The sequence below is a fragment of the Chrysemys picta genome, unplaced genomic scaffold (genome assembly GCF_011386835.1).
Source record: "Chrysemys picta bellii isolate R12L10 unplaced genomic scaffold, ASM1138683v2 scaf242, whole genome shotgun sequence".
In the NCBI taxonomy this organism is placed as follows: Eukaryota; Metazoa; Chordata; order Testudines; family Emydidae; genus Chrysemys; species Chrysemys picta.
Genome location: NW_027052949.1, coordinates 64,415 through 90,000, shown reverse-complemented (window position 1 = coordinate 90,000; position 25,586 = coordinate 64,415). Strand labels below are relative to the sequence as shown.

Here is a 25,586-nt window from a genome sequence, read left to right as displayed (position 1 = left end):
ACCAGCCAGTCACTGAGGTACAGATACACATGCACCCCTCACCTTCTCAGGAAGGCTGCCACTATTACCAGCATTTCATAAAGACCCATTAGGCTGCTGACAGGCTGAACGGGAGGATGGTAAACTGGCAATGAGTCTGGTTCACAACGATCCCGAGAAACCTTCTGTGGCCTCAGAAAATAGAGGTGTGGAAATAGGCATCTTTCAAATCGAGGGTGGCGTCCCAGTCCCCTACATCCAGGGAAGGAATGATGGAGACAATGCACAACTTCAGTCTTTGAGATGTTGCAGGTCTAGAATGGGTCAGAGACTCACTTTGGCACTCAGGATTAAGGATCGTAACGTTGCACTCCACATACTTCATGGAAATATGATTATGAATGTGAATATGATGTAACTGGAATATGCTTTATGCAAAACGTCTCTTGTATGATGTCATTAGAAAGCTTGTAATCTACTGAGTATGTTCATCCTATTTGTTTTCATGTATTATTTCTATGTCTGGAATTGGGGAAATATGAAACTTGTATCACTGTTGTAGTCACACCAGATAAGGGCCGTCAATGGGGCATTGGGAACTTGATGGCTCCCATTGATTAGGGCAATTGATGGTAAATGATTTATTTACCTGAAAGCCTTCCTGTGTACATAGGGGCCAACCAAGGAGGAATGGAGACTTGACCATGTCACCTGGTAGTGAAATCCATCTTAAATCTGGTACTTTTCCATTTAGCAAGAGGGGCAGGGACCCAGAAAGAGAAAAGATTCCCACCTTGTGCCAAAGTTATAAAAGGGGGTGCCAGTCATGAGAAAACCCCTGCTTATCAAATAAGATGTCTGCTGGATCTAACAAAGACTGTACCAGGGGAAAGGATGGGCCCAGACTAGGAAAGAGTCCAGTCTGTGAAGTAAACTTATTGGAACATCTTTGAGGATGAGATATTTCCTGTAATCAGTTTCTTAATGTATCAGGCTTAGATTTGAGTGTTTTGTTTCAATTTGCTCTGTTACTTACTTTGTTCTGTCTATTACTTGAAACCACTTAAATCCTATTTTCTATACTTAATAAAATCACTTTTGTTTATTAATAAACCCAGAGTAAGTGATTAATACCTGGGGGAGCAAACAGTTGTGCATCTCTCTCTATCAGTGTTATAGAGGGTGGACAATTTAGGAATTTATCCTGTATAAGCTTTATACAGAGTAAAAGGGATTTATTTGGGGTTTGGGCTCCCAAAAGGTTGAATACTGAGTGCTGGGAAAGTCCCTGTTAACTGAGAAGCCCCTGGGCTGAGTGAATCTGTTTCTGTAGCCCAACCTCTGTGTCTGTGCTGGAGGTGACTGGTGTGTCTAACTCAGCAAGACGGGAGTGGAGGGAAACCTGTTCGGGTAGGAGGGTTGTTCTCAGTGGTATCCCAGGACATGGAGTGACAGTCTCAAGGGGAGTCTCTGTGACCAAACCCGTCACAACTTCAGCCTGGCCTCCCTGTCCTTTTTCACATGTGGACTGAACTGGTGGAAGAGCTGACAGCGATCCGCCATAGGAGTCTCATCCAAGCACTTTAGACAGCTGGAGTGCAGGTCGCTCAAAGGCATGGGCTTGCCACAGGAGGCACCGGGTTTGAAGCCCGGAGACCGAGACATGCCCAGTTTCAGGAGCAGAAGAAACTCTGCTAGAAGAGTCCAACTAACTATTTAGATCAGTGGTGTCCAATACGTTCGCCACTAGCCACAGGTGGCTAATAGGCTATTGAATTGTGGCTAATGCATATGGCTTTTTTGTAATGTGGCTAATAAGAAAAATTCAAAACCACAAGTGTGGCTAGCATCGAATTTCTATTGGACACTGCTGATTTATACCAATCAACTAAAGTTAAAAAGTGAGAAAACAACTGAGGTGAAAAGGGATGGAGTAACGAGAGAACCACTGAGAATCTGGAGAGATGCAGGGCGGCAGGTCACAGACACGCAGAGATCCCAAGCCAGGTGCCGAGAGGAGTGCCCCTCTTCTCCTCGGTGCTGCACTCCACAAGGATAAGCAGGGTGGGGCATGTGACGAACTGGGACTGTTCTTAATGTGGTCTGTGAATGCTGACAGGGGAGTGTGGCTAGGATAGTTAGTCTGCAATGGGGGGATGGGAGACTGACCAACAGAGAATACCTGAGCATGTAACATGAGAACCCAGGAAGGGGTTAGAGGCCAGGTGAGACCTTTGCCCGGGAAACTGAACAAAGGCTGTGGGAGGGGTCGCTGAAGGAGAGTCTCGGAAGCTGGCTGGTGAGGTGGCTGGGAAGCAGAGAGGGCTCTGACCTCCCAAGGGGGCTGGGGTGCCCGAGAACCCCAAGATGGACCTAATTGAGGGGTATCCTGTGGTCTGTGCCTGCAAGACCTGTTTTGGACTGTGTCCCTGTCATCTAAATAAACCTTCTGCTTTACTGGCTGACTAAGAGTCATGGTAAATCGCAGGAAGCCGGGGGTGCAGGGCCCTGAGTTCCCCCACACTCCGTGACAGGGCACCGATGAGGTCTCAGAGGGACCAGACCCCGAATTCCCCCCATGTGCGTGTTGGGGGCAGACACAGCTAGAGAGAACACTTGGTGGTCAAGATGCAGGACTCAGGACAGTCTCTGGCGATCTGGCAGCCCCAGGACGGGGGGAGGAAGAGGGGTAAATGGGGGGAGGAGGGCAGGAGGGACAGTGGTTTGGGGAGGGGGCAGTGGGAACAGAACAGCAGCTCCCCAGCGCAGGCGAGCGGAGCCCCTCTCTCAGCACTGGGGAGGCTGGTGTCCGTGTGAACAGGTCAGGCTGGACAGGCTCAGCAGCAGGGGACCAATGGGTGAGACTAGTCAGGAGAGGGTTAAACTAGCTACAGAGGGGGCGGGCTGGGGGGCAGACACTTGGCAACCCTCCACGCTGTCGCTTAGTCCTGGGGCAGGGCCACCAGAAACCCAGGTGTCCAGGGCAGGACAGGAATTAGTTCTCATTGCTGCTGTCAGTGCTGGGAGCCAGGAGGGACTGGAGGTGCTACAACAAGGGGCTGGGGACACTCCTGGGTGAGCACCAATGCGACAGGCCAGTACCACTGACACGGGGGAAACAGGGATTGTCACTCGCGAGTCCCCTGTCAGGAAGGGAGGAGCAATTACGTCAGAGAGACCCTCACCGGCCAGGGACAGTTCAGCAGCGCCAGGCACTGAACGCTTATGGATCATTCCCGTGCTAAGTGAGACAGCACAATCGGGGGCCTGGCCAGGTGACTACAGCCCCCCACATCAGGGACTGAGTAGGAAGAACGGCTCTGCACACGTCTATCGATAGTGTGCAGGGGAACCTGCCTGACCCCGGGGGCTCCGTGCTGGGTTTGTGCTGCCAGGAGTAAGGCAGCCCGGGAGTCTCTGCATGTTGCAAAAAGAACAGGAGTACTTGTGGCACCTTAGAGACCAACAAATTTAGCTGTAGTCCACGAAAGCTTATGCTCTAATAAATTTGTTAGTCTCTAAGGTGCCACAAGTACTCCTGTTCTTTTTGCGGATACAGACTAACACGGCTGCTACTCTGAAATCTGCACGTTGCAGGGGCTGATTCTCTCACTAACTCTCCAGCCCAAGTTGATGACACTCTGCAGAGTCTGACCTGAGATAAACTCACTCTGGAAATAAGACAAAGTGAACAATGAAGGAGGCTCACTGGTGAGCAGCTTCTCCCCAGGGCTGGGGTGAATGCAGCACTGCCTGCTCTTGTGACTTTACTGTGCGTTTCATGATAGTGGCTGGTTTTAATAAACCCCCAGTTCCTGGACTCATGGGATTAGGGGAAAGTCTCAGCTCTCTTTTCTTACAGCAGTAACTTCTCGTCCTTCTAGCAGCAGGGAAAACCCCAGAAATGTGTCCCCTAAGGGCTCAAACCAGAGGGCAAATAAAAATAAGCTCCAGTATTATTCCCAAAATACTTACAACGCTTAAGCGAAACTCAGGATTTTGGGGGTCTGACTCGTAATGTCTGAACACTTGGGGCTGTCGATATTGGGGCTCCCCATCACTCGATATCTGGGAATTGAGACAAGACGTCTCAGAACCCTGTTCTAGCTCTAGGGTCTGACAGAGTCACTGTTGTAGCCAGGAGGAACAAACCCCCCTGTCCAGAAATCGCTGGGTGCGATTCTCTGGCCTGTGTCACCAGGAGGTCGGACTAGCCGGGTCTGCTGGGAACTTCTGGCTTTTGCACCTCTGCCACTCTGTCTGGGAAAGGGCGGGGGTGGGAGGGGGGGAGGGGGCCCCCCCGAAGGGCAGCAGAGGCAGCTGCAAGTGGGACTGGTAGCAGAAGTCTGGGCTGTTTGGGGAGGGGACAATCTGAGAGTCCCACTTTGGAGGGTGTCAAAAAATCTCTTTCGCATGGACCCTCCATCCTGCAGCCCCTCCCCCCATCCCATATCCCTTTGTCCCCCACATTCACACTGACTCCAGCGAGAAAATGCGCCTTCGGACTCTGTCCCCTCCCCCCATCCCCAACACACATCCCGGTGTCCCTTCACCCTGTTTACATCAACCACACTCCCAACCCCCACCCCATTTCCCTAGGTCGTGTTGTGTCCTTCACTCACCCTCGGTCCGGTTGTAGAGCTGACTCAGGGTGTTCAGACTCGCGTTGTACCATTTCTGGAAGCGCTGTCCCCACCAGGTCACCTCGTCCCAGAACTCCGAACCCTCGTTCTGCGCCATCCACAGTGTGTAGGGCTCCGCCCTCTTCGTCCCACTGGTGTAGACATAGGTGAGCTGATCGTCCACATACACAACACGGCTGTACCAGGGCAGCCCCGGGGCAGGCTCCGACACCACAGTGTCCAAAATGCGCCTGGAGTGCAGGCCTGAGGGGGGAGATTGGGGGAGGGGAGAGTCAGACCGAACCAGACCCTGCCAGGAGCCCCTGGCAATATGCGAGAGGCAGCGCCATCCCTTAGGAGGGCTCCTGTGGGAGGGAGATCTGGGGAAGGGCTCACAGAACGGCCTGACCGGGGAGAAAGAGACGGTGGGGTAGAAGGAGAAAGGGAGGCAGGGCTGGAGGGGGAGTGAGGAGAGGAAGGGGTAGGGAGGTACGGGGGGCTGGAGCATGTGAGGAGTACGGGAGCATATGGGGACAGTGTACTGGGGGTACAGGGGAGTGAGAGGCAGGAGAGGGGGCCCAGGAGGAGGGGCAGGGCTGGAGTGCGGTGTGGGGAAAAGGAAAGGGGTGTTATGGGAGAGGGTGGGGCAGGAGGACTGGGGGAGGGGAGATGCAGGAGCTGAAGCTGGGGAAGGCAAGGTGGGCAGGGGAATGTGTCCAAGCTACAGGTGGGAGCCAGGACACCGGCTGTGCACAGAATTTACTGTAATTTATTCAGAACATAAGAACGGCCAGACTGGGTCAGACCAAAGGCGCATCTAGCCCAGTCTCCTGTCTTCTGACAGTGGCCAATGCCCAGTGCCCCAGAGGGAATGAACAGAACAGGGAATCATCAAGTGATCCATCCTCTGTCGCCCATTCCCAGCTTCTGGCAAACAGAGGCTAGGGACAGCATCCCTGCCCATCCTGACCAATAGCCATTGGTGGACCTATCCTCCATAAACTTAGCTAGATCTTTTTTGAATCGTGTTATGGTCTTGACCTCCACAACGTCCTCTGGAAAGGAATTCCACTGGTTGACTGTGTGTTGTGTGAAGAAACACTTCCTTTTGTTTGTTTTAGACCTGCTGCCTATTAATTTATTTGGGTGACCCCTAGTTCTTGTGTTATGTGAAGGGGTAAATAACACTTCGGTATTCACTTTCTCCATACCAGTCTTGATTAAAACTATGATTTTATCATGGATATTTGTAGTATAAGACCTAGACAGGTCCTGGGCAATGAAGAAAAGCTCACGGAAGCCCGTGACCCATCCGTGACTTTTACTAAAAATATCCATGGCAAAATGGAGAGCTCAGCTGCGTGACCCACAAACCACACACAGGGGCTAGGCAACTGCAGACCACTCAGAGCTCTGGGTCCCCCTGCCACCCACAGCAACTGGGAGCGGTTGGTTCCCCCACAACCCACAGAGGCCGCCCCACCGCTCCTGGCTGCTACAGGTGGCAGGGGGACCGCACAGCTTCCGGCCGCCGTGTTCTGAAGTCATGGAGTTTGCTGGAAGTCACAGATCCCATGACTTCCGCAACCTCTGTGGAAAAATAGACTTTCATTATATCACCCCCCCGTCATCTCTTTTCCAAGCTGAGAAGTTCCAGTCTTATTAATCTCTCCTCATGTAGCAGCCATTCCATACCCCTAACCATTTTTGTTCCCCTTTTCTGTACTTTTTCCAATTCCAATATTTCTTTTTTCTGATGGAATGATTACATCTGCATGCAGTATTCAAGATGTGGGCATACCATGGATTTATATAGAGGCAATATGATATTTTCTGTCTTACTATCAATCACTTGCCTAATGATTCTCAACATTCTGTTAGCTTGTTTGATTGCCACTGCGCATTGAAAAAACGAGGAGTCCTGTGGTACCTTAAGACTAAGCTTTCGTGTATGCATCTGACAAAGTGGGTTCCAGCCCACGAAAACTTATGCCCAAATAAATTTGTTAGTCTTTAAGGTGCCATGGGACTCCCCTTTGTTTTTGCAGAAACAAACTAACATGGCTACCCCTCTGAAACTCCACATTGAGTGCATGTTTTCAGAGAACTATCCACAATAACTCCAAGATCTCTCGAGTGGTAACAGCTAATTTAGATCCCACCACTTTATATGTATAAACTGGGATTATGTTTTCAAATGTGCATTACTTTGCATTTATCCACACGGAATTTCACCTACCATTTTATTGCCCAGTCACCCAGTTTTGTAAGATCATAGAATCATAGAAGATTAGGGTTTGAGGAGACCTGGGAGGTCATCTAGTCCAATGCCCTGCTGAAAGAAGAACCAACACCAACTAAATCATCCCAGCCAGGGATTTGTCAAGAACGGCCTTAAAAACCTTCTAAGGACGGAGATTCCACCAGCTCCCCAGGTAACCCATTCCAGTGCTTTACCACCCTACTAGTGAAAAAGTTTTTCCTAATATCCAAACAAGACCTCCCCCACTGCAACTTGAGACCATTGCTCCTTGTTTGGTCATCTGCTACCACTGAGAACAGTCTAGATCCATCCTCTTTGGAACCCCCTTTCAGGTAGTTGAAAGCAGCTATCAAATCCCCCCCATTCTTCTCTTCTGCAGACTAAATAAGCCCAGTTCCCTTAGCCTCTCCTCATAAGTCATGTACTCCAGCCCCCTTATCATTTTTGTTGGCCTCCGTTGGACTCTCTCCAATTTTTCCACATTCTTCTTATAATGTGGGGCCCCAAAATGGGCACAGTACTCCAGATGAGGCCTCACCAATGCCGAATAGAGGGGACTGATCATGTCCCACGATCTGCTGGCAATGCTCCTACTTATACAACCCAAAAGGATGTTGCCAAAAAAGCTAACAAGGGCACACTGTTGATTCATATCCAGTTTCTCATCCACTGTAACACCTAGGTCCTTTTCCCAGAACTGCTGCGTAGGAAATCGGTCCCTAGTCTGTAGCAGTGCATGGGATTCTTCCGTCCTAAGTGCAGGACTCTGCACTTGTCTTTGCTGAACCTCATTAGATTTCCTTTGGCCCAATCCTCTAATTTGTCAAGGTCCCTCTGTATCCTATTCCTACCTCCAGCGTATCTACCACTCCTCCCAGTTTAGTGTCATCTGCAAACTTGCTGAGGGTGCAATCCATGCCATCCTCCAGATCATTAATGAAGATGTTGAACAAAACCGGCCCCAGGACCGACACTTGGGGCACTCCGCTTGATACTGGCCGCTAACTAGACATGGAGCCATTGATCACTGTTGAGCCCGATGATCTAGCCAGCTTTCTATTCACCTTACAGTCCATTCATCCAGCCCATACTTCTTTCACTTGCTGGCAAGAATACTGTGGGAGACTGTATGAAAAGCTTTCCTAAAGTCAAAGAATAACATGTCCACTGCTTTCCCCTCATCCACAGAGCCAGTTAACTCATCATAGAAGGCAATTAGGTTAGTCAGGCATGACTTGCCCTTGGCGAATCCATGCTACTGTTCCTGATCACTTTCCTCTCCTCCAAGTGCTTCAGAATTGACTCCTTGAGGGACCTGCTCCATGATTTTTCCAGGGACTGAGGTGTGGCTGATTGGCCTGTAGTTCCCCGGATCTTCCTTCTTCCCTTTTTAAAAGATGGGCACTACATTAGCTTTTTTCCAATCATCCGGGACCTCCCCTGATTGCCATGATTTTTCAAAGATCATGGCCAATGGCTCTGCAATCACATCAGCCAACTCATTTAACATCCTCGGATGCGGTGCATCCGGCCCCATGGACTTGTGCTCGTCCAGCTTTTATAAATAGTCCTGAACCACTTCTTTCTCCACAGAGGGCTGATCACCTCCTCCCCATACCGTGCTACCTGGTGCAGTAGTCTGGGAGCTGACCTTGTTCGTGAAAACAGAGGCAAAAAAAGTATTGAGTACATTAGCTTTTTCCACATCCTCTGTCACTAGGTTGCCTCCCCATTCAGTAAGGGGCCCACACTTTCCTTGACCTTCTTCTTGTTGCTAACATAGCTGTAAAAAAAACCCTTCTTGTTACTCTTAACATCCCTTGCTATCTGCAACTCCAAGTGTGATTTGGCCTTCCTGATTTCACTCCTGCATGCCTGAGCAATATTTTTATACTCCTCCCTGGTCATTTGTCCAATCTTCCACTTCTTGTAAGCTTCTTTTTTGTGTTTAAGATCAGCAAGGATTTCACTGTTAAGCCAAGTTGGTCGCCTGCCATATTTGCTATTCTTTCTGCACATCGGGATGGTTTGCTCCTGCAACCTCAATAAAGGATTCTTTAAAATATAGCCAGCTCTCCTGGATTCCTTTCCCCTTCATGTTAGTCTCCCAGGGGACCTTGCCCATTACTTCCCTGAAGGAGTCAAAGTCTGCTTTTCTGAAGTTCAGGGTCCGTATTCTGCTGCTCTCCTTTCTTCCTTGTGTCAGGATCCTGAACTCGACCATCTCATAGTCACTTCTCCCAGGTTCCCATCCACTTTTGCTTCCCCTACTAATTCTTCCCTGTTTGTGAGCAGCAGGTCAAGAAGAGCTCTGCCCCTAATTGGTTCCTCCAGCACTTGCACCAGGAAATTGTCCCCTACACTTTCCAAAAACTTCCTGGATTGTCTGTGCACTGCTGTATTGCTCTCCCAGCAGATATCGGGGTGACTGAAGTCCCACATGAGAACCAGGGCCTGTGATCTAGTACCTTCTGGTAGTTGCCTGAAGAAAGCCTCATCCACCTCATCCCCCTGGTCTGGTGGTCTATAGCAGACTCCCACCATGACATCACCCTTGTTGCTCACACTTCTAAACTGAATCCAGAGACTCTCAGGTTTATCTGCAGTTTCATACTGGAGCTCTGAGCAGTCATACTGCTCTCTTACATACAATGCAACTCCCCCACCTTTTCTGCCCTGCCTGTCCTTCCTGAACAGTTTATATCCATGACAGTGCTCCAATCATGTGAGTTATCCCACCAAGTCTCTGTTATTCCAATCACATCATAATTCCTTGACTGTGCCAGGACTTCCAGTTCTCCCTGCCTGTCTCCCAGGCTTCTTGCATTTGTGTATAGGCACTTAAGATAACTCGCTGATCGTCCTGCTTTCTCAGTGTGAAGCACGAGTCCTCCTCTCTTGTGCTCTCCTGCTCGTGCTTCCTCCTGGTATCCCACTTCCCTCAGGGCTTTGGTCTCCTTACCCCCCTCCGCCCGGCCAACGAACCTAGTTTAAAGCCCTCCTCACTAGGTTAGCCAGCCTTCTTGCGAACCCCAAGTAAGTTGGGCAGGGTCCTTTTCCCCTCTTCCAACCCTTATCTTCTATGATTCTATGACCCAGTAGGGCCAGGCTGCACTGGGGCCTAACCCTGTTTAGGTCAAACCACACCTGTTACTGAGGTGTCACAAGGGCACCAATGTGCCTTAAGCCATTTTAAACAAACCCCAAATCCACCCTGCACCCTCATCAATACGGGCTGCTGAGCTGCCCAGCGTCTGAGCTGCTGCCTCATGGAGAACAAGGGAAATTCAAGTCCATGCCAGGAAAAGCAGGATGTGCCTTCCCCTCTCCTCACCCCATCCTACTGGGATCCGGAAGCTCTTTATCCGGCAGCTACGGGAGATCCTAACAGTACAAACGCAGCAGCTGTTCTGTGCTCTGCAACGGGAGCTCGCACCCAAACTAAGACCTGATTAATCACAGATCCAGGGTTCTAGACTCTCCCCTCGCCCTGGGGTGCTAAAACACCACCAGAGACAGAGGGGAGTTAACATCTCCTCTCTAGGAGGACACCTCTAATGACCTGCTTCCACTACAGATACGACCCATTGCCATTGCTGACTGGGAGTACAACTGGACTGGTGCTGACACAACTTAGCCGTACGTAGCCAAGGACAAACCACACTCAGGAGTTCCAGGCACTGGGGTGAAACCCAGCGTGAAGAATCTTCTGGGAGCCATGAAAGGTCAGAGATCCAAGAAGCCTTTTCCCTTCATTTAACCCTGGTCTATGGGGGGGGGAGGGGGGGCGCTAATTTACTCCCTCTCCCTCAACCTGAGCTCTGCAAACAGGAAGAATCGTGTCTGAAAGCTCCGCCCTGCCCTGAGACGCGGGGAATGAAACACCCTGGGCAGCGCCTGGACCCGGGGATTTCCCAGTCTGAGCACCTCACGGGGCTGCGACGGGCTTGTCAGCGTGTGCAGCACCCATGGGTGCTCTGGCCCCAACGAAGCCTCACCCCCTGGCTGGGTGAGGTTGGCATTAGATGAAGGGGTTACAGTTCAGTGGCTCTCAGCACCCCACTACACACAGTGTCCCAGCAGTGACCCTGGCAGCACCTGGCACAAGGGGGCCAGGACCCCCCAGTCACTATAGCAACGTCACCGTTCCATGTCAGTGACCGCTCAGTGCTGGGGGGAGCGGTGTGGTTATCCTGACACCTCTGAACGCAGAGCCCAGAACGGCCCCCCCACACCCAGCTCCCCCCTCCCTGCGCCCCCCAGCCCGACTGCCCCCCAACACCCAGCTCCCCCCTCCCTGCGCCCCCCAGCCCGGCTGCCCCCCCGACACCCAGCTCCCCCCTCCCTGCGCCCCCCAGCCCGACTGCCCCCCGACACCCAGCTCCCCCCTCCCTGCCCCCCCTGCCCGACTGCCCCCCGACACCCAGCTCCCCCCTCCCTGCACCCCCTCGGCCCGGCTGCCCCCCCACACCCAGCTCCCCCCTCCCTGCACCCCCTCGGCCCGGCTGCCCCCCCACACCCAGCTCCCCCCTCCCTGCGCCCCCCAGCCCGGCTGCCCCCCGACACCCAGCTCTCCCCTCCCTGCGCCCCCCAGCCCGGCTGCCCCCCCACACCCAGCTCCCCCCTCCCCGGGGTCTCCCCCCGATACTCACGGCAGTGGCCCCCCGGCAGGGCTACAGCCCCCAGCAGCAGCAGGCGCAGCGCCAGGGCCATGCCCGGTCTCGGCACCACAACCCGAGAACCCCGCGGGGCGCTGAGACCGGACTCCAGCTCCCAGCTACTGGCCGTGTCTGCAGGGATTGGCTGAGAGGGGAACATCCAGCCAATAGCGGCGCGCAGCCCCGCCTCCGGTCTGCAGGGATTGGCTGAGAGGGGACCATCCCGCCAATAGCGGCGCGCAGCCCCTCCTCCGTCACCGGTCGCTGGGCCGGCTGGCGAAGGGGAACCGAATGTCTGAGCCGGGGGGGGGATGAGACCTGGGCCCCGGGGCTGTAATGGGCGGAGCCGCCATTAGCTCGGCCGGGCTCTGGCCCCGCCTCTCTGGGGTCAGCTGGTCCGTGTGTTCCGAGGCTGGAACTCGGGGGGCCGCACCCCCGGGCTGGGGGCGGTGGCACTAGGGGAAGGGGTCACAGTTCGGGTCAGGGGCTCTCAGCCCCCCACTACACACAGTGTCCCAGCAGCGCCCTTAGCTCTAGTCGGACCTGCAGCCCCCAGGCCCGAGACCCCTTCCTGGAGCTCGGGGACTTGTCTGTCCGGCTGGGAACTTTAATCACTTTCTGGATTTCATGAATTAACCCCTTCCCGCCCCTCTCCCTTTGCGGGGAGTGACCCCACAACAACCCCTGGCACTCCTACAGCCTCACTGCCCCCAGTCTGTGGCTGGGGAGAGGGGCACAGAGAGAGGCCAATGATTTGCCCTGGAAGCAGCAAATATAGGGCTAGAACCCAGGAGTCCTGGCTCCAGCCCCCTGATCTAAGCACAAGGGGATGGTGCCCCAACTCCTGTATTTTCTTTGCTTTTGCAAGTCATGGGGCTGTTTACCTCATTTGGGGGAACTATTTTTCGTTAGTCTCCTCTTGGGGGCAGAGGAGGTACCAAGGCTCTGGGGCCTGAGGCGTTTGCCCCGTGCTGCAGGACAGTCACTGTGGGCTTTAGTATCACTGGGCTTTGCATACTGCCCTGGGCCGGAATCTCCGGGTCTGGGGAGCCAGGCTAATGGGAAACTTCCCCAGCTGGGATGCTGTCAAGGCTGATTCACCACGCTGGCACTTCGAGTGCAGAAGGGGGGAGGGTCCACAAGGACTCTAAAAATTAATACTGGCCACTCCAGGCTTGTATTAAACTCCCAAGGTTACAGATCCTCCTGGCCGTGGATTGGTAAATGCTGCCACCCCTTTGAGAGCCCAGGAAGGCGCACTTGGGAATTCCTTCCTGTGGGGTACCCCCGAACTCTTCCCCCCCCGTCTGGGGAAGAACTGAAAAAAGGAAAAGAAATCAGCTGCTGCCACCAGCTAACTGAAAAACATGCACAGACCTCTTAAAACACAGAAATCCAATAATGTTCTTAAAAAAGGATCTCCCAGCAGTACGCCTTCTCACTCTCAGCTCCTAGTGCCTCTTGCTCCCAGATCCTCATACACACCACCACAAACTGAAGTGAGCTCCTTTTTAAACCCAGGTGCCCTGATTAGCCTGCCTTAATTGAGTCTAGCAGGTTCTTCTTAATTGACTCCAGGTGTCCTAATTAGCCTGCCTGCCTTAAATTGGTTCAAGAAAGTTCCTGCTTGTTCTAGTGCAGCCCCTGCTCTGGTCACTCAGAGAACAGAAAACTATTCATCCAATGGCCAGTATATTTGCCTTCTACAAGGCTTCTGTACCCCACTTGTCTGGGTCTGTCACATATCCCTCCCCCCTGCTCAACACCAAGGGGTTGGGCAGCTTGGGACGCCAGACAGTGCACACGTGACAAGCCATCGGCATTACCGTGATGGCTCCCTGCTCTGTGTTGCACACGGAACTGGAAAGGTTGGAGGGATAAGAACCACCTGGTCACCCTAGTGTTCTTCTCCTTGTTCCGTTGCATCCATTGAAGAGGGGCATGGTCGGTCACGAGGACAAATCTGCGCCCGAGCAGGTAGTAGCGCAACGTTTCCATGGCCCATTTTACAGCGAGGTACTCTCTCTCCACCACAGCATATTTTTGTTCCCTCGGAAGGAGTTTCCTACTGAGGTAGAGAACTGGATGTTCCTCTTCCCCAACCATCTGTGATAGAACGGCCCCTAACCCTACTTCCGATGTATCCGTCTGCAGGATAAATTCCTTGGTAAAATCTGGGGCTATCAGTACGGGGTTACTGCAGAGGGCAGTCTGTAGGTCTGTGAACGCTCTCTCTGCTCCGTCAGACCATCTCACCAGATCAGGTCCGTGGGCTTTCAGTAGGTCTGTCAGGGGGCTTGCCCTTGTGGCAAAGTTGGGGCTAAATCATCGGTAATACCCCACCACACCTAGGAATGCCCGGACTTGTTTCTTGCATTGTGGTCGGGGCCAATTTTGGATGGCCTCTAACTTGTTCAGTTGGGGTTTTACCAAACCTTTTCCCACAATGTAGCCAAGATATTTGGCCTCCGTAAACCCTACAGCACACTTAGCAGGGTTAGCTGTAAGGCCAGCTCGCCTGAAGGTATTGAGGACTGCCTCCACCTTCGAGGTGGGTTTCCCAGTCTGGGGTATGAATGACCACATCGTCCAGGTAGGCAGCAGCATAATGATTATGGGGGTGTAGTAGCTTATCCATGAGGCGCTGAAAGGTAGCTGGGGTCCCATGTAGTCCAAAAGGGAGGACAGTGCGGCTTTAGCCTGTTCTGGTTTGACACATACACACACACCCCGCCCCAACCCGCCTCACCCCACAAAAAGCTGCCATTTTGCAACTGTCATGGGCCGGCAGCAGCTGTAATCAAACTTGGGACCTCTGGAGCTTCACACGTGAGCCTCTGCTGTAGGGTTCTCAACCTATTTCGCATTGGGGGCTGCATATGCCGTGCTCTGCGTTCTGTGGGCTGTAGCTACACAAGATGTAATACCAGGGCCGGGATAGATATACCTGGGGGGGGGGGGGGCGGGGGGTGAATGAGCCGGTTTCTGTCCAAGAGTCTGGATTGCTCTGGGCTGCTGATCCCGGCAAGGTCATTGTGAATCCCTGCGCTGAGTGCTGAAGGTGGCCTGGGAAAAGCATGTGTGGGGCGGGGGGGAGGGGTGTCTATGTTAATCCCGGCTGAAATAAGTGGCCATGCCCTTGCTAGGGCAGCGCTTACAGTGCACCCCTCAGCGACCCGGCTCCATTTTGAACTCTTTTTGGCCAGGACTGTGGCCCCTGGCGACTCTGCCCACTTTAAGCCTGGCCTGAGCTGGGCCCACAGAACAGCTGCAGTGTCAGCAGCGTGTCCCCCTCTGGGCTGCTGGGCTGCAGTGCAGGGGGCAGCATGCCTGGCGTGGGGCACACAGCAGCTCTGTGCCCTGGGCCCCTCTCACCTGGCGCTCATCTGAGGGGGGCAGAGCCCTGCCGGAGGCTGCCCAGCTGCTGTCTCTGTGTGGGTGAGCGGGCACTGCCCTCCGGCTGGTGGTAGTGACTGTGGACGGGGGGAGCTGGGACAGAGGGGGTTGCTCCGAGCAGCACTCCCCTTGCAGCGGTGCAGCGCGGGGAGAGAGGAGGCAGCTCCTTCCCCACCACAGGGAGCGCTCCAGCCGGCCCTGACCCGCCCGGGACCCGGGAGCCAGGACATCGGAGCCGCAATCTTTGAATGGTTTTTACCATGCAGCTGGGTCCCCGCTGTGTGCTAATCGGGCCGGCTGCAGAGATGGAGACAGTGGCCGGGCAGGGGGAGAGGTGAATGGTGGGCTTCACCCCATCTCCAGAGACTTGCCCCCCCCCCATGCTGAGCCCCTTTGAACATCCAGCCATGCCCTGCGGTGCCTACCTGGGAGCTGAGCTCTTCTGAAAATCTGGCCCAGTAGTTGAGCCCTCTGAAAACTCTGGCCTTAGCGTCTAAGGGTAACATTTTCAAGAGTGGCTAAGTCACTTAAGTGCCTAAATCCCAGTGACTTCTAGTGGGATTTAGGCACTTGTGAAACTCTCTCCTGGTCTCATGTCCAGCGGTTTCTGTCCCCTGCAGGGTTCCAGTCCAGTCCAGTTCCTGTCTGCGCTGTCCATGATGGCGCTCCTTTGCGTAGCCCCCGTGCAGGGCAACGGGGCCCTGGCCCACAAGAAGGTCGAGAGGGGTGAGTAGAGAACCCGTCGGAGAGCTTCTATCATCTGCCATATCCGAGATCAGGGCATCGTGGGCCTGATTCTGCTCCTCTCCCCCATGCCGGGGTCACCCCTAGATCCACTTATCCACTGAATGCACCTTCCAGCCCCCCCGTCAGCGCTGGGCCCCAAGGAACGCTGAGTTCTCCGAAGGGATCGCAAGGCCAGCCTGCGCTAGTGACCCCACTACTCCCATTCGCAGGCCTCCAGCGCCTGGGAATGGGCCAGCCGGGGTGGGGGAGGTGCTGCTCGACTGGCTGTTTGCTTTCCACAGCTTCGTTATCCCTTTCTCCGGTAACGGCTGCCAAGCCCCCGGCAGTGACTGAAGAGCGCTGGTGCCAACCGCAGGGCAGCGTGTGGGAACCAGGCACCCCCCCCCAAATTGGCTGGGAGTTCTACCCTTCCATCTCACCAACTCCTATACTAGGGCTAGCCCCGGCTAACAGCTGGGGATCTCTCGCTCATGCCTAGAAGCCTTGCCCCCAGAGTCCAGGCAGCAGGGAGAGCCAGTTCCTCCTTGTCAGGGGTTTTCATTCCCTTCTCCCCACACCTCCAGCGGCTCTGGGAGCTGCTCAGGGGCTTGCCCAGGCAGGCCAGGGGCCGAACCAGCTCCAGAGGTGGCCCTGAGCCCCTGCCCCCGCAGAGCTCAGCAGCTCCTCCCCCTCGGCTCAGCTATGGGGGTGGGGCACACAGGGGGATTGTCTGGGGGGTAGGGGAGCTGGGGGGGCTCAGGCTCGAGGGATGACCCTGGGGAGGGGAGGAGCAGTATAACCACAGTGCTTTCATTCTACCAGGATAGTTCAGGACAATTTCCGCCCCAAAGACAAGCCCCTCGATAGGATGTCTGGAATTTTCAAAGGCACCACAGGGAGTTGGGTGCCTAAATCCCACTGAATTCCAATCACAGTCGGGTGTCAAACTCCCTTAGGCTCTTTGAAAACTCCCATTTAAATTGTCACTGATGGGTTTCATAATTGACATTCGCTGAGATGGATCTGGCAGCGTCTCCCCCACCCTCGCCAAATGATTTCTTCAGCAGTACGGACTCAGGAAGGATACAGAGCCTTGGTTTACACTTGATTCATCTCTTCAAGGTTTCTTCAAAACCAGCAGAGCAAGAAACTATTCTTATTTTATTTTATTGGTAAAATGAAAGTGTAAGATCTGGAGCCGGATTCTGTGGCCAGGAATGGCCGGGGCGGATTGTGTGGCTGTAGTATTGTGAAATACACAGGACCTGCCTCTAAAAACCCAGCCTCCAGTTACCCCAGGCTGATTTGATTGAGCTAGCTAGCGCGCGCTCTCTCTCTCTCCCTCCCCTCCCCCCCGCCCCCTTAACCTGATGTTCGTGGCATTTCAGGGTTCCCCAAAGACTGCAGCAACATCCCCAGGGACAGCCCCAGCGGGGTCCATGTCATCCAGCCGGCAGGCTCTCCCCCTCGAGTGGTGTGGTGTGACATGGACACCGAAGGCAAAGGCTGGACCGTTGTGCAGAGAAATTCTTACAACACAGAGATCACCTGGAAGGAGTCCTGGAGCACCTACAAGTACGGCTTTGGGAACGTGCAGCAGGATTACTGGCTGGGCAACGAGTACCTGTCCCTGCTCACGCGGCAGAACATCTACAAGGTCCGCTTTGTGGTGGAGGACAAATCCAACAACACCCGCTACGCAGAGTACGACATCTTCAGTGTCGAGGATGAGCCCAGTGGGTACCCGCTGAGACTGGGCAGGTACTCTGGGGACGGCGAGGACTATCTCACCACCTACCACTCCGGCCTGGGGGGCATACACGACAACATGAAGTTCAGCACGACTGACAAGGATCAGGACCAGTCCAGTGGGAATTGCGCAAGTAGCTATGGAGGCTGGTGGTACGACAAGTGTCAGAACGTCCTGCTCAATGGGAAAGGCTTCATCTACTGGGCAGGGTTCTGTAAGAGTGGGGAGTGCAGGTCTTCCCTCATCCTGGTTAAGCCAACAGACGTGTGCTGGGTCCGGCAGGAGGAGCCCATCCTCCTTGGGAGACGGCGCCGCTGAGAAGGGGAGACAATATTAGATCAGACACGGCGCGCCAGCCCCCACCTAATCAGTGCAGTCCCTGCAATGCCTCTACTCTGCTCACTCCCTTCCTGTTGGCTTCTGCATGGTAAATCCCCTGGAATAAATGCTGAGAGCCGACCCCGCCGGTGCGTTCGAATGACACGAAAAGCATGATTGGTGTGTATAACTGGACCCCCGCTTCCACTCTGCCTCGCTGGAAGCCATGTCACTCACTACGACTTTAGACCCACATTAACCTCTGCTTCTCCCAGCCCTGCCACTGCCCCTTGGCATTAGTGATCAATGAATCATGACACTGGATTTCTAGCAACTGTCATTGAGCATTTAAATGGGGGATGACTCAAAGCCAGGACTTTACATCTGAATTCTGCATGTATTAGCAGTGGTGAGTTTAGGTTCAAAAACCTGGCCTCTGTGTTTTTAATAAACATGGTTATTACATGAGAAAACATTGCAACAGTAATTAGTTGCTGATGAACCACTGAGATTAGATAGACGTGCAACGAAACCACACAATAAAGATATTGGTGTCCCTCTTCAACCCAAGGGGCTAGTCAAAGTTTGGGGCCCTGGGGATGTTCCAGTGGGGAGCAGAAATTGGCAATGGAGTCTGGTAATTTTTTGATGTCTTGTTTATTGACAAGGAACATACAGAGTCCTGCTTCTCCAAAAACAGCAGGAACCAACAGCAGGGATTAGCCTCCCTGCTCTCAGCTCCAAGCCTCTTTAGCCAGCACCTGGCCCAAAAGCTCTCTATGCTCCTCCCACGATCACACCATGCTCACAGGCTCTGCTCGGCTTTCCTGCTCTGCCTCCGTGTCCTGGCTGCACTGCCCGGCTTGTCTCTGTCACACACGCACCAGCTCAGAACGATACTCGGTGGCATCCTCTGCCCACCTGGGGCTAGTTTCTGGGCACATGCCATCATGGCTTGTTCTACACGAGGCCCCCTTACCTGTTGCTTCCAGCTGTCTTAAATGAAGAGTGCATCCTCACAGCTGTGTCAATGAGATTTTAACTCCACCCATCACATGGTATAATCCAGCTCCTAGCAGTGTATTTATCTGTCAGGCTGACGTCCTCTGAGCATCTCTGAGCATTTCCTGCCTGTTTGGCTTCAGTCACTTCAATCAAAGTTCATTGTGAGCAGATGCTGAACACCATAAATGCTAACAGCCAGGGGCAGGACCACCCCCCCCCCACTCCCCCCCCCCCCGAACAGGGAAAGAACAGGCTAAAGAACAAGTCAGCTGGGCCTGATGAAGTTCACCCTCAGGCAGGGCTCCCAAATCGTGGGCTGTATCCCAAAGATGGGCCATGACGTAGCCCTGGCTGGTCCACTGGCAGGGGTGAAGATGGGGGGGAATGTGAAGGGGTGTTGCCCCCCCCCAAACTGCATCTTTCCATTCCCCTCCTGACCATGGCCCTTCAGTGCATCCCCAGGACACAAGGCCCTGTCTAATTGGCCTTCCTGACAGAGCCTGCGTGGAGAGCGTGCGTAGGGGGGAGTTTGGGGAGCAGGATTGGAAAGAGGGGTGTTTTCAGGGGGAGGGAAGCTGGGAGCTGCTGAGGTGCAGCTGGAAGGTTTCCTCCTCTCTCCTCAGCATCTGGGGTGCAGACAGGGGGGAGGGGGTTGCTATTTTGCAGTTGGGAGTATCAGGGACCCCGCCCCCCCGTGCACTAAGCTGTCCCCTCCATCTCGGTTGCTGGTGGTGAGGTGGGGGTGTGCTGTTTTGCAGTGGGGGAGCGGGGGATCACCCTGCCCAGGGCACTGACCTCTCCCCTTCCCACCTCCCATCTCCGCTGTCCGTGCTGGGAGCCCCACCCCCACTCTGCCCATTGCAGGCTGCGCTTGGTGCCCTCCCCAGCCAGCCATCCCTCGCCAGGCTGGAGCATGACGCTGCAAGTGGGGACATCCTCAGCCTGTCCCGGGCAGCCAGCTCGCTCAGCCGTTTTGCTGACTGGGGGCTCCCTGCCAAACCCAGGGGTCCCCTGCACCATTCCCCCCAACTTGGGGTCCCACCCACACCCCAACTCCCCCCGGAACATGGCTACCCCTCCCCTTCCAAAACAACCTGAACTCTTCATACGCCACAGCCCACCCCCACCCCTCCCCATGAGCCACCTGGCAGCAGTGCCCTCCATCGGACCAAACTGCTCTCCATGTCGCCCTCCCACCCCCACCCCCCAGGGCCAGGCTGGCGCTCTCTGGGGCTGGACCCCGGCTGTGACTGGGGTTTCAGCACTCCTGCTTCACAGATGTATACAGAGCACTGTATAACCAGAGTTGTCATAACTATAAAGGGAAGGGTAACAGCTCTGCTGTGTACAGTACTATAAAATCCCTCCTGGCCAGAGACTCCAAAATCCTTTTACCTGTAAAGGGTTAAGAAGCTCGGATAACCTGGCTGACACCTGACCCAAAGGACCAATAAGGGGACAAGATACTTTCAAATCTTGGTGGGGGGGAAGGCTTTTGTTTGTGCTCTTTGTTTGGGAAGTTATTCGCTCTTGGGACTGAGAGGGACCAGACATCAATCCAGGTTCTCCACGTCTTTCTGAACAAGTCTCTCAGATTTCAGACTTGTAAGTAAACAGCCAGGCAAGGCGTGTTAGTTTTTACTTTGTTTTCTCAACATGTAAATGTACCTTTTACTAGAGTGTTTACCTCTGTTTGCTGTACTTTGAATCCGATTTCTAACGCAGCGTTTTGCTCTGGCCTATTGCTCTTTAAGTTTGATTACCCTGTAAAGTTATTTTCCATCCTGATTTTACAGAGATTTTTTTACCTTTTTTCTTTAATTAAAAGCCTTCTTTTTAAGAACCTGATTGATTTCTCCTTGTTTTAAGATCCAAGAGGTTTGGAACTTGATCCACCAGGAGTTGGTGGGAGGAAGGAGGGGGATGGTTAATTTCTCCTTGTTTTTAGATCCAAGGGGGTTGGATCTGTATTCACCAGGGAATTGGTGAAAGGTTTCTCAAGGCTTCCCAGGGAAGGGAATCCACTTGGGAATGGTGGCAGTGGACCAGATCTAAGCTGGTAGTTAAGCTTAGCAGTTTTCATGCAGGCCCCCACATTTGTACCCTAAAGTTCAGAGTGGGGAAGCAGCCTTGACAAGAGTCTAGTGACTCTCTCACCCTGGGCTCTCCCCAGTATAGACTCTTGTTCACACTAGTCAAATGATGTTCAAATGCTGAGAAGGAGCAGGGAAGAGGCACAGAAATGACTTGTGGCCTGGCCAGCCACCTTCGAGCAGGCAACCCGAGGGGCTGCAGCTAGTCAGCTTGACGAAGCAGTTCCGAGCTCTGTCATTAAGGTCTATAGTCACCCAGCAGGAGGAGGTAGCTGCATTTCAGGTTTTTGCTCTAGCAGACAAAGGTGTAAGGAGAGCTGGCAAAGCTGATGTTAGAAACATTGACACTGGAAATCCATGTAAGTGTAGAAGAGTGACGGAACCAATCGTGCGGGGACGTGGGAATTCACTCTCACCTGGCCTCTGGGGATGGAGGCAGCACGTGGCTGGCACTTCTCGCTCCTGCCGTACGAGGGGCAGGTGCTGCTACCGACTGCTCCCCCTAACCCCGCCCTGCTGCGCTCTGGGGATGCTGCCCTGCTGTGGAGCTCTCAGGTGTCTTGAACTGGAATTTGTTTGGAGAGAAACTGCTAAGGAGCCTTATCAGCCCCGAGCAGAGAGTACCTGGGAGCCTGCCTGGGTCGGGCGGGTCTGGTACAGCCTCCCCCCAGATAAGGCTCTTCCCTGGACCTGCCACCCATTGGAATCTGGAACGATTCCCTCCGAGGTAACACCCGGGGCAGCCAGGGCAGGGCAGGGCACGGCCTGCTCCCCGGGAGCGTTAGGGCTTTCAGGAGTCAGAGGTGTCAGCGGAGCAGGTTGTACGTTAAAGCAGCGAAGGCAGTTGGGGGGCAGAGGAATTGGGTGCTTTGCCATTGCACTTGATCAGCTCAATTGGAAAATTCTTTCAAAGGAAATCCAGATGTATACATCTGACTGGGGTACATGTACACACATACACACGCACACTCACATGTGCACACACTCATGTGCACATACACGTACACACATACATAAACACATGTACACATACACATATATACAGACATACACATACACGCACACACGCTGTCCCTGGAGCGCCCCAGGATGCGACTGACGGGGTGGCTGGCTATTATGGAGGCAGAAGGGGGTTGGGAGAAAATAATCAAGAAGAACTTTTGCTGAAAATGCAAACCTAAGCTGGAAATCTGTGCAGGGCTGGGCTCAGCGAAAATGATCTTTTGAGCTGCTCTTATTAACCGTGGTCCTGTACTTCCTGGTTTGCGTCGGACCCAGGCAGGAGACTGGGCTGCTCTCAGCTGTAGAAGCCATTGGAATGAGCCAGGTCGGAATGAGCCAGGCCCTCAGAGCCTTCTGCCACCAATCGCCCCAGCAGTCACTGATCCACACCAAACCACGTCCTTCCAGTCAGGCAGTTTCATATGCACACGTCAAACCCTTGGTTTGCCACTCAGACACCACGGTGATGGGCACAGTAAGGACCGAGAGACGCTAAACAGGCAGACAGACAAGGAAATAGTGGCCCTGCCTACAGGTGTGTGTGTGGTGCAAACGGATGAACACCAGTTGCTGGCTGAAGGCACAACCTTAATACCTGCATCTCCTGTCTGTCAGCTATCGTTCGCTTGGCAGCCTGAGCTCCGATTTCTAACGCAGCGTTTTGCTCTGGCCTATTGTGGTTCTCATGTCGGGGGGCGCCTTGGCCCCTGGTATCAGGAGCGGTGCTAAGGAGACTGCTTTTCAAAGGTCCTTAGGTAGGGTTGTCAACTTTCTACTTGCACAAAACCAAACGCCCTTGACCCAACCCCTTTCATGCCCTTCCCCAAGGCCCCACCCCCACTCACTCCAGCCCAGCCCACCTCCCTCAGTCGCTCGCTCTCACACCCTCACTCACTTTCACTGGGCTGGGGCTGGGGGATGGAGTGCAGGGAGGGGTGAGGGCTCCGGTGGGGATGCGGGCTCTGGGATTGGGCTGGAGATTAGGGGTTTGGGGTGCCAGAGGGGGATCCGGGCTGGGGCAGAGGGTTGGGGTGCGGACTCTGGGGGGAGTTTGGGTGCGGGAGGGGGCTCAGGGCTGGGGTAGGGGATTGGGGTGCGGGTGGGGGTGTGGGGTCTGGGAGGGATTAGGGTACAGGAGGGGGTTCCGACCTGGGGCAGGGGGTTGGGGTGCCGGGTGTGAGGTCTAGGAGGGAATTTGGGTGTGGGAGGGGGTTCCGACCTGGGGCAGGGGGTTGGGGTGCCAGGTGTGAGGTCTGGGAGGGAATTTGGGTGCGGGAGGGGGTTCCGACCTGGGGCAGGGGGTTGGGGTTCCGGGTGTGAGGTCTGGGAGGGAATTTGGGTGTGGGAGGGGGTTCCGACCTGGGGCAGGGTTTCTGGGTGCGAGCTCCGGCCAGGCAGCGCTTATCTCAGCCAGCTCCTGGACAATGGCACACCGGTGCTAATGCAGGCTCCTGACCCCTGGTCTCCCTCCGCTGGCAGGCTCTGAGCAAGGCCTGCCCAGAGAACATGGATGACGAGCTCTCGATCCTGCTGACAGCACCCCCCAGCACAGACAAACTCCAGCACATCTTGGAGGTGAGCAGAATGGGGAGGGGCAGCAGGGATTTTACCGTAGCCCTGGGGACTCCTAGAAAGAAGAGACTGGAAAATCCATGTTTCTATTGGATCCTTCCGAGTATGCATTTGTGATATAAACTCACTGGGTGACCTTGGGGTAACTCACTTCCCCCTTACGGCATCAGTCTTCTCCACTATCAAATCTACACTGGGGAAGAAGGACAGAAGCCCCGACAATCACCGTCACCTCTGGGTGTCTGGTCCTGGGAGCCGAAACCAACTGGACTATCTGCCCCATCTCCTAAACTGCCCTGTCTTTCCCTCCTAGGGCCTAGTCCTTAGTGCTCAGCCTGGCCCCTTCCCAGCTTGTCCCTGACCTTTAAAGGACGCTCCAAGCCCCTCCCATGCCTGCTTCCCTTGGGGTCTCTCTCCTGGCTGAGCACAGGCTGCCCTTCTATCTCTCAGCAGGCCTGGGTCCTAGTCACAGGCTGCGTCTTGTCACGTGACCCCCACACTTATTCCCTTCACCCTAGGGAGCTGCATCACCTGGGCCAGGTGCAGTTGAGCTCCAACCCCTTTCCTGGCCATCTCACCCAGGCACAGGTTGAAACTGGTAACCTGTGGGTAACAGTAACTGGTTGCTCCCAAAGGTGCTGAAGACACAATGGAAGAGGAAATCCTTTGGCCTGGATTGAAATTATTCCGACTGAAAGTGAATGAGAGAAAATAGGTCCAGAGTTCTCTTCCTAGCAGCAGAAAATGTAGCGATTGATAGAGGTTCAGGTTAGAAAAGACCATTATGTGCATCTAGTCGCCCCTCCTGTATAACTCAGGGCCTAGAATGTGACCAAGTGGTTCCTTCAGCCAACCATAGCATGGGACTGAGCCAGAGCACGTCTTTTGGAACGACATCCACATGCAGGAGAGCCAGCTGGCTACCAGAAAATCTCTCTTCTGCAGTGACGTGGGATTAAGGGACATGGGGGAAAAGACATGGAGGCTGTGACTAAACTTAGAGCAGCAAGGTCAGGAAAACCAGGGTTAGGTCCCAGGCCTGGCTATCAGATCTGCTGTTTTCTATTCCTGGCTTTGGGACCATGAGCGAGTCTCTGCACCGCTGTGTGCCTCGGTTTCCCCAGCTATCAAATGGAGCTAATCAAGGTTTTGTTTGTTCTCCCCATTTTACAGGGTGCGAAACCGAGACACAGTTGGGACCTGTCTACACTACAGGTCTGTCGTGCGTTTGTAATCTGCTGACCCCCACATGTTGTTCAGAGCCTATGGACAACACAGCTCCTAAAGGTACGTTTGTTCTGTGCTTATCCCCTATGTACCAGCAGGGCTGGACAGCATTTCTCACTGTGATGTGGGGAGCAGGTACTAAGGGTCTGAAGAAGCTCTCAAGGACTAATTTTTTAAAATAATTGTTATCAATGACTTGGGAGAAAACATACAATCACTGCGGATAAGATTGGGGGGTGACAAAATACAGGCAGAGTGGTAATTCCTGATGGGGAGAGGGCAGTGATACAGAGCGATCTGGCTCATTCGGCCAGCTGGACCCATTCAAAGAAAACAAGTTTGAGCAGAGCCCAATGCAAGGTCCTATACGTAGCCACAAGACACGCCGGCCACACCTCCAGAATGGGGACGTGTATCCAGGAAAGCAGTGACTCTGAAAAGGATTTAGGGGCCAGAGTGGAGAAGCCACTCAACATGAGCTCCCAGTGTGATGCTGTGGTGAACAGGGCTAAAGCCATCATTAGACGAAGGAGCAGAGCCGTGAGTAGGATAGGGAGTTGACACAGAAGCAGTGAGACTGCTATTGGAATCCTTCCTCCGGTCTTGGTGTCCTCCTTTGAAAAAGATGGTCCTAGAAATTGGAGCTGGGGCAGCAAAGAGCCACCAAATGTTCTGAGGGCTGGAGAAAAATGCCTTCTAGTGAGCTATTGAAAGAGCTCAACCTGTTTAGCTTATCAAAAGAAGATTGAAGGGGACTTCACTGAAGTGTTGAAGTGCCTTAATGGAGAGAAAATACTGGGTATTAAAGGGCTCTCTAGTCTAGCAGAGAAAGGCAGAACGAGACCCAGTGGCTGGAAGGTGAAAAGAGACAAATTCCTATGACAAATAAGGCACAAATATTCAACAGCGAGGATGATTGACCACAGGAAGAAGCTACCAAGGAAAGTGGTGGATTCTCCATCTCTTGATGTCATT

The 25,586-nt window shown here is 53.8% G+C and overlaps 2 protein-coding genes across 4 annotated transcripts; one reads left to right on the top strand and one right to left on the bottom strand.

Moving 5' to 3' along the window:
- Positions 1 to 6: 6 nt before the first annotated feature.
- Positions 7 to 11,674, bottom strand: LOC135978397 (class I histocompatibility antigen, F10 alpha chain-like). Of its 2 annotated transcripts, none has more exons than XM_065579342.1 (3): positions 11,517 to 11,674; positions 4,602 to 4,865; positions 7 to 231 (listed from the first exon to the last, which is right to left on the bottom strand). In XM_065579342.1, the coding sequence occupies exons 1-3, from the start codon at positions 11,575 to 11,577 to the stop codon at positions 173 to 175; spliced, it is 384 nt and encodes a 127-aa protein (XP_065435414.1). In that variant the 5' UTR covers positions 11,578 to 11,674; the 3' UTR covers positions 7 to 172. The 2 variants fall into 2 exon arrangements, 1 of the variants encoding a protein (XP_065435414.1); XR_010595797.1 differs by lacking the exon at positions 7 to 231 and adding an exon at positions 240 to 4,047.
- Positions 10,111 to 24,671, top strand: LOC135978396 (fibrinogen-like protein 1-like protein). Of its 2 annotated transcripts, XR_010595796.1 has the most exons (5): positions 10,111 to 10,589; positions 15,539 to 15,644; positions 17,033 to 20,322; positions 23,292 to 23,387; positions 24,558 to 24,671. XR_010595796.1 is itself a non-coding variant. In XM_065579341.1 (3 exons), exons 2-3 carry the CDS (start codon positions 15,575 to 15,577, stop codon positions 17,710 to 17,712), a joined length of 750 nt encoding a protein of 249 aa, XP_065435413.1. In that variant the 5' UTR covers positions 10,111 to 10,589; positions 15,539 to 15,574; the 3' UTR covers positions 17,713 to 20,565. The 2 variants fall into 2 exon arrangements, 1 of the variants encoding a protein (XP_065435413.1); XM_065579341.1 differs by lacking the exons at positions 23,292 to 23,387; positions 24,558 to 24,671 and having other exon boundaries at positions 17,033 to 20,565.
- The last annotated feature ends 915 nt before the right edge of the window (positions 24,672 to 25,586 follow it).